The 14,914-nt window shown below is 40.4% G+C and overlaps 1 protein-coding gene across 1 annotated transcript in view; it reads left to right on the top strand.

The window, feature by feature from the left end:
- Positions 1–11,702, top strand: part of CNTNAP5 (contactin associated protein family member 5) — an 860,113-nt gene extending 848,411 nt beyond the window's left edge. Inside the window, 2 exon segments of the mRNA XM_037849799.1 lie at positions 1,926–1,997; positions 4,546–11,702. Coding sequence (XP_037705727.1) covers positions 1,926–1,997; positions 4,546–4,742 — 269 coding nt within the window. The 3' untranslated portion in view covers positions 4,743–11,702.
- Positions 11,703–14,914: the final 3,212 nt, after the last annotated feature.

Raw genomic sequence — 14,914 nt, 5'->3', positions numbered from 1 at the left:
TGACACACACACACACACACACACACACACACACACTTCCTTCTAAATGAATGCGGCTCTTGGCTATGATTTTGTTTAGTGTTTCAAATATTTTGGAAATTCTTCTTCTGGTATTAAATGAAGAGAACATAGTATATTTTTTTCACTATCATAACTGGCACAAAAATAGTCACTCTTTAAGGACTGATTGGTTTCCAGTAACATTCAGCCTTTGCAAAAATCACATGATTCTTCAAAGAGTGATGATTTTTCAATACAGCATTTATGAGGTATACTACTGAACTGAGTCATTCATTTTTCACCCAAAGAGGGGAGGGAGGGAGGGATTAAAACTAAAGGATGTTTTTAAAGCTGTTAAAGCCGACTGAGACATGGCGTGAACAGAGGCAGCACAATTGAAGTAAATGGATGTCTCTCCTGGGGCTTACCTTGCAGGATGGTGATCATTGAGCATGGATGCTGGTATTTTGTGGTTGTATTACTGAAGCTTTCGTCATATCAGAGCTGAAGTGTTTCATTTGTAGCTTAAATAAACACTAGAGGGTTAGACGCAACAAACTGAGTACATGGGTATCAACATACCATTAACAACATATCATCAACATATGTCTGGGATCTAGAAAACTTGGTGAAAATCAAGGCTACCGAGGTTTACAATATTAAAAGAGGTACAAGGACTAAATATGGGAGAACCCAGTGAAGTTTAGAGAAAGAAAAAGAAGGCCATGATCTGAACCCTGATGGAGAGTTACAATTTTAGTATTTATAAAGGAGCATGATAATCAACATAAACCTAATAAGCAGCAAGATTTATTGAGCACCTTCATTGTATCATGCACCATTATTAAACCATTGACAAACTTGCATAATTATTACAAAGCCATATGAGATAGACTATCATTTTTTCCCCATTTTACAGATAAGAAAATTTAAATGATGCATGGCAACCCAATGGTGTCACAAGGCAGGACATGATTAATTGCTCCCTAAGTAATTAATTGTGAGCAAAGAAAGGAAATTGAATTCTTCTGCTACCTGCTTATCACTAGTCTTGGTCTTGTTATAAGTATCAGTGAAGAATAATAGAAAGGGCCTGACTGGGCAGTTGGAGATTTACATCCTAACCCTGCCATGAATGATCTGCGGGACATTGGACACGTTATTGATCGGCTCAGATTCAGTTTCCTTATCTTTGGAATAAGAAAAAATAAATAAAACAATAATACTTCTATTGCAGTCATTTCCTGAAGATGAAATGATACAGCAATAATAACAGCTATTTACTGAATGCATAGTACCCACCAGGTCCTGAAATTGCACATGCACTCTAAACATCCATATAGGTGGAATTACCCCCTTTTTAGCACGTGCAAAATTTTATTGAAAAATTTATCGATCTTGCTCAATGGGACCAACAGGAAGCAAAGCAAAGGTTTGAACAAAAGTTTTTGTGCCTTTAAGCTTGATGTTCTTTTGCTGGTACCATGTGTGGTAATGTTCACACAGTATATCTATCTATATATATGTATATCATATATGCACATGGAGCACAGTCCCTCTTTCACCAATTAGGGTTGCTCCTGTGGGGTGTTGATTCTCTGATACTTTTGTCCTCTGTTGATGGAATCCTCTTGCAGATAAAGAGAGCCCTTAGGCAGTGAGACAAGAGTGCCTGAGGTTAGAAGTCCTTGCTATGCATAAAATCTGAGGAGCAAAGCAGCAGGGGACATCAGGGGCCAGCAGAGGGCTGATTTAACCCCTTATCCTATAATTTACATGCAAACTAACAGCTGTGGAGCTATGAGGCAGAGGCAGGATAATTCATATGCTTCTTGTTTGTGTATGTTTGTCTGAGTTGCTCCTCGTTTCCACACTGTAGTTCTCTTGAGTGAGGAATGAGATTTTGTGTCTTTGACCCCTTTCAGATCCCTTTGGGAAGACAGATGAGCGGGAACCGCTCACCAATGCCATTCGCAGTGATTCGGCCGTCATTGGAGGTAAAGCATTCTTTCTTTCTGAAAGCAGAAAAGACATCAGTGATCCTGGTCTGTGGAGAAAGCTATCGGAAGCTTTCCTTAGCTATGGCCGTCCAGCAGTCAGAGTCCCAGTGGATTTGCATGATCGTCACGGGTGCTACATGATCCAAGGAGGCCTTTACCCCAGCGCCAGCTGCCCTGCGGATGCAGCCAGCTCCTTATCCATTAGGCATCTGAGCACTAGTCAACAGCTGGAGCCTTTACTTACCGACAGGCAGCATGCGTGCATCCTGTGCGTCTCATCCAGTTGTCAATTTTCCTAAAGCACAGACAAAGCAAGCCAATAAAACTACGTATGGGGAAGAAGCCATGTTGGGGCAGACAGATGGGCAAAGCTGCATTCCTGTCGGGTTTTCTCAACCAAGTGATTTGGGTTAGATCTAATGAGCAGGGTGAAACCCACACGACTTGGGTTTCCAATCCAGCTGCACAGATGGTTACAGATACAGGTTGTTCTGCTCTGCTATGGGTTCAGCTCTCTCCCGCTCCCCCTATCTCACTCACTTTTCCCTTTTCTCACTGCCTCTTTCCCTCACTCCTCTTTCTTCTGCCTCAGTCTGGCTGCTGCTTGGAGGAGCTTGATTTTTCCACCTGTGTCTTGCTACACAAAATGCTTCCAAAACCTTGTTTAACATATGATGCCTGGGAGAGAGTAAATTCATTTCCACCTGAGAAGCATAACCCTAGCTGATGACCCCATCCCTGCCTTCTAGAAGCCTAAAGTAACTGAGCTATACCAGATGGAGTTCTCTTTTTATAAGTCTGCAGTGCCCATTTATTTAACTTATATTTAATGAGCAGCAACTATAGGCCAGACCTTGTGCTAAGCATAATTATGGGGATGGAAAACAGGAAGGCTGTCTTCCAAGAACTCACGACCCAGCTGGGAAAAGGGGTGGGTTAACACACAGCTGTAGAACTGGAAGAGTGTTGAAAGAAGGGAAGTGTTAACGGCTTTGGGCGATTACAATAGCGTTGTAAGGAAAGAAAGCCAAGCTGGGAGTCAAGTTTTTTAAAGGTCTGAACTAAACTTCTGCTTTAGAGAAGAGAGTTCAACTTAATAATTGTTTGGCCTCGGGAAACATGGATCAGACTATGGTACCTGTTTCTCTTCTTACTGTTTCCCATTTGACAAGAGGAAGAAAGACTTTTTTCACTGCTGATTTCCTCCCACTGTTTTCTTGCTTCTGTCGGTCTCTTGAAATGTAGCAAAATCATCTCATCCCCAGGGGGAATGCAGTCCCCAACCCTGAAAACCCCAGGCATCTAAGGAATAAAAACCAGCTCTATATTTCCTCTCTTAAATCTGCAGTCCACCCAGAGTGGGCCACACTCACTACTGCCTTGTTTATTCATGTTTATTACTTGGCTAGTTTTTCTCTGCCATTTTCTGAAATCATTGCAGCAAATGCCACAAAACGATTTAGGAATATAAAAAAGTAAGTGACATTAATCAAGGCCTCAGCTCTACACAAAATTAGTAGGAGATATGTATTCAACGTATCTAACTAGCAAATATCCATGCTGATACAAATCATCCTGCAGGGTGTCCAAAAATAACTCCCTAAAATAAACATTTGTCTCAATATCCATTCTACTTAGAAAAACAAAACAGCAAAACATAAAAATCATTAGGAAAACGTCTTTGAATAGCAGATGTTCTTTTCAAATATTTTTAATGTGGAAAAATCTAGATTCAGGCAGAGACACATTCTCCCACTTCCAAATTTTTGACTTTCCTTGGCTGACTTCACTAAGAGCCTTCCTGGCAAAGATTCGATGAGGGCTTAGGATCAGCAAGGACAGCTTGCAAAGCAGATTCAGTGAGACCACATGCAGTCAGTTCTGGGACAGTCTGAAATGCTGGACAGTAGTTTGTCATCTCAGTCAATTCTGACACCCTCAAGAGCAAAGGCATATCTTCTCTGCACTACATTGGGTCTAAAAGGGTGCAGAGCAGAGCAGGAATTCCCTAAATGCTTGGTAACCATCTAAGTATTAATGGACCTTTTTTTTTTTTTTCCTGGCAAAACAAACATATAGCATAAACAAATTTCCAGCAGGAGAGCATGTGTTGGGATGTGTTATATTGAAACATTGTGTTGGGATGTGTGATACTGAAACATTGTCTCTAGGATCCTAAAGTCATTCTAAAATAATTGCTTGGTGACAAAGGCATGTGTTAATTACAAACCATTCTGACACATATTTCAAGCAGGTCTTGGGGAAATTTACTAAGAAATCCTTTGCTATTACAGTTCCATATTTATGTGATGGCATTCTTGTTTCGTCAGACAAGCCCTTCTATGATTTAAAACCCTAGTTAATCTGAGGAAAGAGATTTTTTTTAGTTACTGGAGACTGAGAGCATTTAAGCAGGTCTTTATTTCTGGGAGTGTGGCAGAGATTTGGGGTTTTAGTGTTTCCTCCTAAGAGCATCTCTTGTCTTGTCCTTGCCTCAAAGGTCTGTGATGATTTTCTTCTCTCTTCCTTTCCCCCTTTTCTACAGGAGTAATAGCAGTGGTGATATTCATCATTTTCTGTATCATCGGCATCATGACCCGGTTCCTTTACCAGCACAAGCAGTCGCAACGCACGAACCAGATGAAGGAGAAAGAATATCCAGAAAATTTGGACAGTTCCTTTAGAAATGACATTGATTTGCAAAATGCAGTGAGCGAGTGCAAGCGGGAATATTTCATCTGAAAAACTGCAGGGTCACCTAATACTCTTTTTTAAGAAAGTAACTGTTTTCTTCTACCTTCTCTCTCTCTCTCTGCTGTCTTTAATTTTGGCAATCCCCTTCCCTTTATTTCTTTGCCATTTCTTCTTTGGGAAATACCTGCCTCCACCTGGGCATCTATCCCCTTTTTCCCACCCAGGAGACCCGACAGTCACTGCTGCTGCCCTCTTCTCTGACATCACCTATCGCGGTGACAATGACCACTCAAGAGACCAACTCTGCTACTTCAGACCCAGGAAGAGATGTGTGCACACGTGCATATTCATTTCTGTGTTTGTCAGTTTCCAAAACGAGCTCCTCAGTTTCGCGGCCATTCAGTCTTGCAGGCTTACCTTCACCCTGAGCTCTGTGACTTAGTCCTGTAATGTCCTCCCTGACATCCTTCTCCAACTCAAGATCACTCATAGCAGGGAACCCAGGGTAGAAAGAGAAGATCCTAGAGGCCTGGGTTGGTTCCCCAACATTTTAAAAGGAACAAGAGGTGTTTGCTTTGCATTGGTTTCATTTTCCTTTCCATCGGCAGCCCCAGGGCTCTAACCCATCCTCCTTTTGCACTCTGGCTCTTATTCCCTGAAAAATTTCAAAATATAGGACTTCTGATAGGAGTGAACAATTTCTCTGCTCCTTTCTAAGTACTTTTCCATGGGGCTGACACTTTAGAACAGCATATAATAGCATCAGTCAAGGGGAAGCATGGGAAATAGTTGCTTGAAACCAGGAGGTAAAAAGAAGGCTACTATGAAGTAGATATTCTGTAACTTCCAAACGCCTCTTCCATTTTGTAAGAAATGTTAGCTAGGTTATTCTTGGGATTATTTACCAAGGTAAAGTACATAAATATATATATATATGCTGCAGCATAACTCCAAATAAGTCTAAAATAGTACCTGGTTCCATAAAAGAACTAAATCTGTCTTAATTCAGCTTTTAAAAAAAAGCTGCATGGAAGAAGAGAGATCCCAAACAGAATTCTTCCTTTCAATCCACTCATTAAAGATATGCTAAAAAAAGTGAATGCAGGTTTCACATTTTAGAACACAATTGATGAATCAACCTCTGTTGGCTGAACCATTTTCTAAGAGGTTTAGGGTGCACTGACTGATGTATGACATTATTGTCACTCTAGGCTTGATTTCAGAAGAGTCCTTAGATTCTGTAGCACACTGCATTTTCAAATCTGCTACATCCTCTGCCTATAAAGAGGACACACATCTTTTTGCAGGCTTAAACTTGCAGATGAGGTGGTGACAAATTTCAGGGTCTTTGTCCCTTTTGATAAAGCATCAAAGAAACACAGCCATTCCCTTTAAAAGACAACTTGAGCTCATTCAAGAGGTGGTGGAAAAGATCCTGATGATGTTGCTGTAGCCTTGTGACTTAACACTTTGTCTCTGGACCATCTTGGAGAAAAAGATCCATAGATGTGGAAAGTACTGACCCACTATCTTTGCAAGACAGATTCGATTGAGGATACACTTCCCTCATTGCTGTTTGCCAGTCTTGATTGTTGACAAGTGTTCTATCTTGTCCTCAGTGTGTGTGTTGCATCCGATTATTTAACACTCCCCTTGCATAAAGAGACTCACAATGGCAAGCTCATTCATTCATCCCATTTCCAGGCCATGCTTCTCTTCCAGTAGCAGAAAACATGAGTTAAGGATTTATTTTGTAATTGTGCTTTCTCAACTTTAGGGTATTGTTCTGATTATACATTCTTTCCTTAAAATTTTATGTAGATTCTTACCTCATCATCTCAGCATCCCCAGTATATCGTTTCCCTACTAAATTTATCTTAATGTGATTACACCAAGGCATAGTTTTATTTTCTATCATTTTTTTCCCTCTCACTTCAATAAGATGAATGATCCTTTAATAAGAGGAATAGTCTTTGAAACCAGCTTTTCCTTGCTCTGCTATCCCTTATTTCCAGTTTTCACGTTAGAATGTTCTATTTCCAGGAAAAGGCTATATAAATCAGCCTTTTGCCTGGCTACATATTCCTTTGTCCCATGAAATAAAAGTCACCATGAAGTGCGGTTGGTCTGGCCTGCTGTGTCTCCAGTAATGAAATGGAAAGGAGAAGGAAGGGTGAGTAATAAAGTTGGAACTCCTCATTATTCAGGTCTCTGAGAACCAAGGGATATGCTTTGCAGACAGCGAGGACAGAAGAAAAAGGAAAACTAGCAAAAGCCAACTCAGAGTATTTGCTTTTCTTATCTATTTAAATATGCTTGTATATAAATTGGTAGAGGGAGAATTTGCTCCTCTCACATATACCAACCTTCCCACATCCATGGACTATGTACCATATACCTAAAGACAAATGCCAAGACATAGCATATTCTGCACACCACTCTTATAAGTGGAGGCTCAGGGCTAATTCATAAACAATTTTTACAGAGTTGGATTATTGCATAATGCCCAAGAACACTCTAACTTTCACTAAATGCATGTGAAAAGCAAGTGAGCTGCATCCTCCAAAACTAAACACAACTTACAGTTAGAAATAAGTGCTAACTGCCTGATTTTCTTGGTGGTACCAAGATCCATGTAGTTTTAGATCGTTCAATCATGTGAGGGCTTCAATCCTTGGACAACTATATGCTAAAACTAACTGTATAGATACTGAAAGCATTCTCATCACTTCTAAGCCACTTCCTGCCACTTTTGTGTTCTGGTCTCCTGACTGCATACTTTGGCCATGTGCAGCCACATAATCTCTTTCTCTTTTAACCTTTAGTCTTTGGTAACTGCTGTTTACAAAAAGGTTTTATGGAATCAGTTATTTACAGTAAAAACAAAAAACAAAAAAAGAATACCCATGCAATTTCGTATTCTAAAGGGATTGTCTCATTGACGTCATGTACCCCAAACAAACCTATTTTCTATATGTCAGGGACACTACATTCACTTACCCTAAAACGTATTTACACCTGCCACATCATTCATTGTGTGCTTAAGTTAGATTGCCATGGTGTCTATGTGAATTCCTCTGGAGAAAGACGTTTGTTGTTTCTCCAGAGATATTTTTTATGAATAGCTTAGTCCCTTGTATTCACTCTCAATTGCACATGGGAGATTTATCTTTAGAATGCAGGGGCTGATTTTTTAAAACAACATTTTTTGCTTCCCTTAGTAATAAAGGGATGGTATTCATCTCTCTTCTACCTTTTATCAGACCCATGCCCACCACAGGGTAGCAGTAGTAGGATCGGAACAAAAGAAATAGATTGTTCTCTTCCTTTCTTTATTCCTTTATGAAGAATTTATTGAACGGCCCATACTCCAGGGACTGTGCTAGGCATTAGATATACAAATATAAATACCTTGCTCTTGCTCTTGGGGAGCTAGAGACCAGTAGGGGAGGCAGATGTTATAATAGGGGTACACATGAAGTGCTATAGAATGTAGAACACAGATCCTGAAAAATTACTATTTTTTTGTGAAGCACTATTTAGAGACTGAAAGAAAAACAAAATTCTGCTTAAATATCTATAATTTGATTTCTCTTTGGTTACTTCCACCCTCTATAGGCTACTTTGTTTCTCGTCCTCAAGGAAAATGTCAACTTATGCCAACACATTCCTAGGGAAGGAAGGAGATGTATTGAGTCTTTTTAGGGACAGCCAGAATAAATGGTCCCATCTCTAGTGAACTTTTTGACATGCTGACTTCTCTCCATCTTGTTTCAATTCTGGCCAGGAGACTACAAAATTCTCCTTCTCAGGGTCATACCTAAGTGACCAGATGGACACTTTTTGGGGAGGAAGGGACCTCCACTTCTGCTCCTTCCTTTGCCCAGTTCTTTTACTGCCGTCTCTTTATGATCTGCTACATGTCACTTCTCTTAGAGACTCAGAGACACTAATTGGGGGATTTTGTTGTATCCAGCTTTTCCTAAAACCTCCTTTTTCCAATGAACCACTTTACTCTCTTTAGGAAGATCTCAGAACCAGATGACATATATCCTTGAGTCAATAATTGACAGAAAATTGTTCTCCAAGACAGGTTTCCCTCTGTGTCTTGGGTCAACTTTTCGAATCCCAAAGGTCATGTGTCACCTCCATGCAGGGAGCTCGTTCATTCACAAGAGCATCACAAGCAGGGCACCAGCATTCAGGGAGATAAGCATCAGGTCTGTTGTATTATTTGTTGTGAAAAGCCTTGCCAATTTGTGCTCTGAACTCCCAGGCTTCCTTTGAATTCCCCCATAGCTACAATCCATTAAAACCCTATTGTAACACCAACCTGCCGAGAGGAATTGGAGATACAGTGTGCAATTCTGCCATTCATTGTTCCTTGACTGAAAGGCTTGGACATACTCAATCCTAAATCACCCTACAGGTCATCCGGGGGCCAAATAAATAAATAAACTCCCTTGTTCCCGTAGATGACAAAGGTGGTTAATGAAAGAAGGTTCAGGCAAACTCAAAACCTTCAGGATACTTGGAGGAGAACTGAGTGCTATTTCATGTCTCTCGTACAGTTTGAAAATGTCTTTAAAAGACATTTAACACCACTGAATTCTTTTTATACACTGTTCTTAGGATTTTTAACCTCTCCTCCATCTCCACACCCACACTCTTACTTGGTAAGCTATCTAGCTTATAGTTTTTTGATTGCTGCTAGTTCTCAGCTCTGCTTTCACAAATTCCAAGTAGTTAAATCTCCTGAAGGGGAAAAAAACAAAAAACAAACAAAAAAATCTCTGTAAAAATAGGGCTGTTATTTAAGCAAAATTCAACTTAGATTTGTTTGGTGGGGAGAGACACATTCCATTTTGTGTTGACAAATATTCGAATCCTTTATATGAAGTTCTACTGTTTAACTGTGTTGCGTTTTTGGGCAATTTTTCTCTTTACACTGAGGAGGAACGGAAAAACATCTTTTTTAGTGAAACATCATACATTGTAAGCCAGTTGTCAGCCTTTTCCAATGTTTATCATCTACAAAGTGGCTGAGCAGACATAAGCAAGGATTTAGGCAAGGAGTGATTTTGTGTTTAGGCCACACCTGGCCACACACATGTCAAGAGGAAGGGGGGCTCCTGTCCCAGGTGAGGAGGGCCGTTGCTCCCACCAGTGCCGGCAGCTCTCCCGACTTTCCTGGCTCCTTATTCTGGAGTCTCTTTAGTGCATTTGAATCATGATCTCACACATCAAGGAAAGAGGCAATATCACTGGCTTTGCATGAGGAACTCGCTACTCACCTTTGCATGACATTTGGGCCAGCCCTTCGTTTTAAATGCTTCATTCCATCAGGATTTTTCCACGGTGCTTTAGAGTGATCACCACAATGATCTCAGCTGCCCAGACTGAGCATGTCCTCACCCAGATGCTTTAAGGAAAAGAACCTGTTAGAAAACTTTCTAGATCCATATCCTGAATCTAAACACCCTTGGATGCAAGTATTGGGGTTATGGAATCAGTTGCACGATCATCTCTCTCCTTTGTTGGCGCTGATGTCCCTAGGCATGTCATGATAAGAAGGTAGGAGACTGTCCATCCCTCACTCTGTCAGTGAGTACTGACAGACACCCACCTTCTGAGTTCATCTAGGAACACCCGCTTCTTCAATCCTCCCCAGGGAAATCCTTCAAAATATAGCAAGACACAATTAGGAGAACAATCAGAGGCCATGATCAAAGGTGAAGCTACCTTATTTAGTGATTAGACCATGGTCTTATTTTCATTAGCATCCTAGTTTTACGTGCTTCAGACTCCAGCCATGGTCTCAGAGGGCGTGAAAAGGTACTGGGAATGCAACAAGATCATTCTATTACCCTACAGTCTCTTAGAAGGGCCACTCTATAAGTCGTCTCTTTTGTTGCAACTTTAAGGATAATACTTATGGGCACTTGGCTAATCATATTTTTCCATTATAATCAACCCCCATCCCAAAGGTTTCACATGAAATTTTAACATAGTCTCTTCTCTTTGAATGGCAGTAAGTGGTGATGTGTATAACCTTGTCCTGCCTTAAGATATCCAAGCAAAAAAAGTACCAAACCATGCTTAAAGCAATGTAGTCATACTGTGAGAGAGACTCCATGTCTAGTAAGGGCCAAGACCAAGAATATTCACCTTCTGAATCTGGTGGTTGACAGATCTCCAGATATCCTGTATTGTTGGGTTGTTGCTTCCCTCTGTCAACTAGAAGTGGTAAAAAAAGGCAAAGAGCTGTCACCGGAGATGGGAGTGAAGGTGAAGGGGGAGCCAAGAGCCAAGAGCCAAGAACGTGATAAGTAAGAAGGCAGCACACTTTTCCTATAAAGGATCAGAGAGCAAATATTTTAGGTTTTGCAGGCTAGATGTGTCTGTTGCAACTACTCAACTCCGCCATTATGGCAAGAAGCAGCCAAAGACCATATATGAACAAATAGGTGTGGCTGTGTGCCAAGAAAACTTTATTTACCAAAAAAAAAGTGTCTGGTCATATTTGGCCCATGAGCTGTAGTTTGCTGATCTCTATGTAGATCATTACTGCATCTATCTCAAATGTGTAATCAGTCTCACTCTGGCATGTAGGAGTCCTCTTCTTTAAGGAATAAGAGACAGTAGGGAGATTACTTTTAACAAGTAAACCATAGAAAGGCAAAATAATGCCCCCTCCCATATATATATCTATGTCAGACTCTATTATGGTAAAAGCACAAAATAGGTCACCTCTGTTTGTGGATCTCCTGGAGTCTAACTTTTTCTTTCCACCTTCTGATTTTTTGTTCCTAAAACAAAATCCCAAGTGATGTTGCCTCAATCCAAGTCAGTTTTGTAGACGATGTAACATGTCTTAATACACTGTATGGGGAAAAATAAAAGTTAGCCTTAGATTTCTTTGTTTTCTATGGTTATTGTTGTACAGAAGAAAGACTCAAACTGTAAATAATGTATATTTAATAAAGAGAGAATTTTGTAAGATTTTGTGTGGAAGACAAATGTGTCCTGCTGTGTTTTCTTGGGTTAATGAAGAATCAAACAATTAATCCCTTAGCCCCCATTATCATTCCTTAGATCATTAACTCCCATACAACACGACCTATGGGGCTGCTGGAGAAACATGAAACTTGCACTCTTTGGGGTTATTGATTTCAGCATTCCTATAAGTACTGCCATGGGCTTTCTCATTGCTCAGTTGAATTAGCCTTGTCTGCCTGCCTAGCTCCAATGTGCATAAGATCAGCTCATTGACTTGATAAAACATCAAGCTCAGGGCTCTGGAGCCCTCCTGATTTCAGCTGCACACACTCAACCCCAGGGCCTCTCCTGACGGTCCTCTGTGCCTGGTCAACCACCCCTGTGTTTTCCATCTCATGTTTCCCGCTGCTTCTTCTCACAAAGCATTGACCCCAAGTGGACTCTATACATTTGAGAAACTAAACATTCATTGTAGTGAAATATAATTCATTTCACGTGGTGTTTGTTAAGACTTCTGTGAATGGGCTTGTCAGCCAGCATACAGAAATTAAAGACTGACAGAGGGTGTTAAACAGGAGGGTAATACTAGCAGATTTGCCCTTTAAAAAAACAGCTAGCTGCTCAATGGGCCATAGGGGAGCAAGAGTAGAGGAAGAAGAGCTGTTAGGGGTTTTTTCAGAAGTCCAGGAAAGGGTGACGATGGTTTGGACAAGAGGTTCTAATGGTAGGTACTGTAACAAGGAGCTGGGTCCAGACTGAACCAATAGGGTTTGCCGATGGATTGGAGAGAGGGTATGAGGGAAGAAAAGAATCAAGGAAGATTCAAGTTTTTGGCTTAAGCAACTGAAATGGATTGGAGCAGAATCTTAGTTTTATTTTGTTTTGTTTTGTTTTGGGGAATGAGGGTTGTGACGTCGGAAGGATGGGTAATGGGTTCAAGTTTGGTTTTGTTAAGTTGGGGATTCCAATGAGGCATCTAGAGGTTGAATAGATAGTTGGATACATGTGTTTGCAGCTCAGGAGTCTGGAGGGACTCTTGGGAGTTGTATGCATATATGTATATATGCATGCACATGTATATATATTATAAATACTTATGTATAATACATATAATAATATACATATTATGTATAATACATAGACAGGTATATATGTGCACACATGTGTATGCCTGTGTGTGTAAGGAAAGAAAGTGGGAGATGGGATGAGATCATCTATCCTAGGGGTAAGGGTAACCAGAAAATAAGGGAGGGAATCATCTATTAGAGGAGGAGGAGCTGGCCAAAGAGACTTAGAAGTGCCCAGTGAGGAAAGAGAAAAACCGTATGAGTATTTTGGACCCCAAAGAGCAAAATATTTAATCAGATGCCAGGGAAACTAAGTCAGAGTGGAATAAATAGTACACCATTGGTTTAGCAAGATTCAAGCACTGATGACCCTCTTCAGAGCCACTTAGTAGAGAAGTAGGGAGGAACTTGGATTTGGGGTCAGCTGTGGGGATGGAGAAGCTACAGGACAGAACTGAATGAGGCTTGAAGGGTGTAATATGGTAGAGACATGGACATTAGAAGCAGGCAAACCAGAGTTCAAATCCCATACAATCCAATTCCCTAGTGTTGTCACTTGAAATAAATTAACCACTGTATTCCTCAGTTTTCTCATATGGAATTTGGAAAACAATAAAACAAAACAGAAACTTCCTAGATTCTGAGGATTAGATTAAATAATACACACAATCCTCTCTGTAGAATTCCATGTACATGATCAGCAAAGCCTACCATAAAAACCAGCTATGATTACTTCTTTCTTTAAGATTTTGTGATTTGTAGAAAGCAACTGACAAATATCACTCAGAATTAAATGAAATGATGCATAGAAAAGGGAGTCCATGCTTTGTTCAGCAATGGAGCTCAGTTGCTATTAGAAAGAGGATTGACCCAGACTTTTTCTTGAGTTCTAGATCAGGCTTTGTCACGGCTTCACATTTTGACCTTGACTACATCATTTGTGGACGATCTATGGAAAGTTTTCAGACATCCCCACAAAAGGCAATATATGATTCTAAATTATGAAACAGATCAATTATCTTAAATATTTGCAATAATTTGTGATGTTTGAGAAGTTGCCCTTCCAGTTGCCCTTCCAATTTTGGCCAGAGAGCCACGACTTCAAATTCCATCTCCTCCAACTGGTAGCTGAAGGACAGGGAGTAAATAAGACCATCCTCATCTCAGAGGTTAATTAGTCATCACGCATTACTTCAATTACTCAAAAAAATATTTGCTTCCCTCCCTTCGGTTTCATAATCTGCTTTCCAGTCACAGAAAATAATCAGAGAAAAATTAGAAGTTAGTGAAGGGCTCTGTTAATTTGAATCCTCCTTTCCATATCTGTACTTTGTTTTTTTTAGGCCTATAACATAAAAGAAAAGGATGTCTCTTCATCCAAACAGACATATAACATGTGGGGAAAAACTCACACTACTTCTAGTAAGCTAATTTTTAACAGCATTTGAATGGATTTTATTTTTCGTAACTGCTCAAGAAAAACAAATTTCAGTGGGCCTGGATTTGATCAGTAAATTCTGTCCCAGCATCTATAAATCACAGCCAGAGACCAGTCCTAAAAGCATTTTGTGTGTATGTGAGCTGTGGCCGTGCACAATTCTGTCACCAGCACCTGGAGGCTGTGAAAGTCAAGTCTGTGATTGTGAGATCCATCCCATCGGAGGACAAAGCAGGGCTAACGACAGCGCTGACTAGTCAGAGAGGTAAATCCAGTTCAGCTCCATCCTCTGAGGCACGTCAACCATTCAGAAGGGCCTTAGAGAATTAAAGGCTGTCTTAGAATGCATCTTCCACTAGAGAAGAGCAGAAATGTCACTGAACACTACTGCACAGGAACGTGTTCCACGAAACAGGAGATACGACAGCTCTCGCTTCCGTGACACTTTGGTTTGGAAAACAATAAAACAAAACAGTAAAACAACATGCCCTTGTCTTTCAGGGCTTGTGTCGTGTGTGACTCTCTTGTTTAAGAAAAACTGACATTATGGAGATAATTAGTACAAATCAAAACTTCTCATCGATGACAACTGTAATAATATTTTAATAAAATAGTTACCATTTGCTGCTGGCCTGCTGAGTGTCAAGCACTATATCTGTCTTATCTCTGTCATAGTAAAACTGTAAGAGAGGTATCCAGCCTGAGAAAATTAAATT

Source organism: Choloepus didactylus, chromosome 9, assembly GCF_015220235.1.
Source record: "Choloepus didactylus isolate mChoDid1 chromosome 9, mChoDid1.pri, whole genome shotgun sequence".
NCBI classification, from domain to species: domain Eukaryota; kingdom Metazoa; phylum Chordata; class Mammalia; order Pilosa; family Megalonychidae; genus Choloepus; species Choloepus didactylus.
This window is presented reverse-complemented; position numbering and strand designations above follow the sequence as displayed.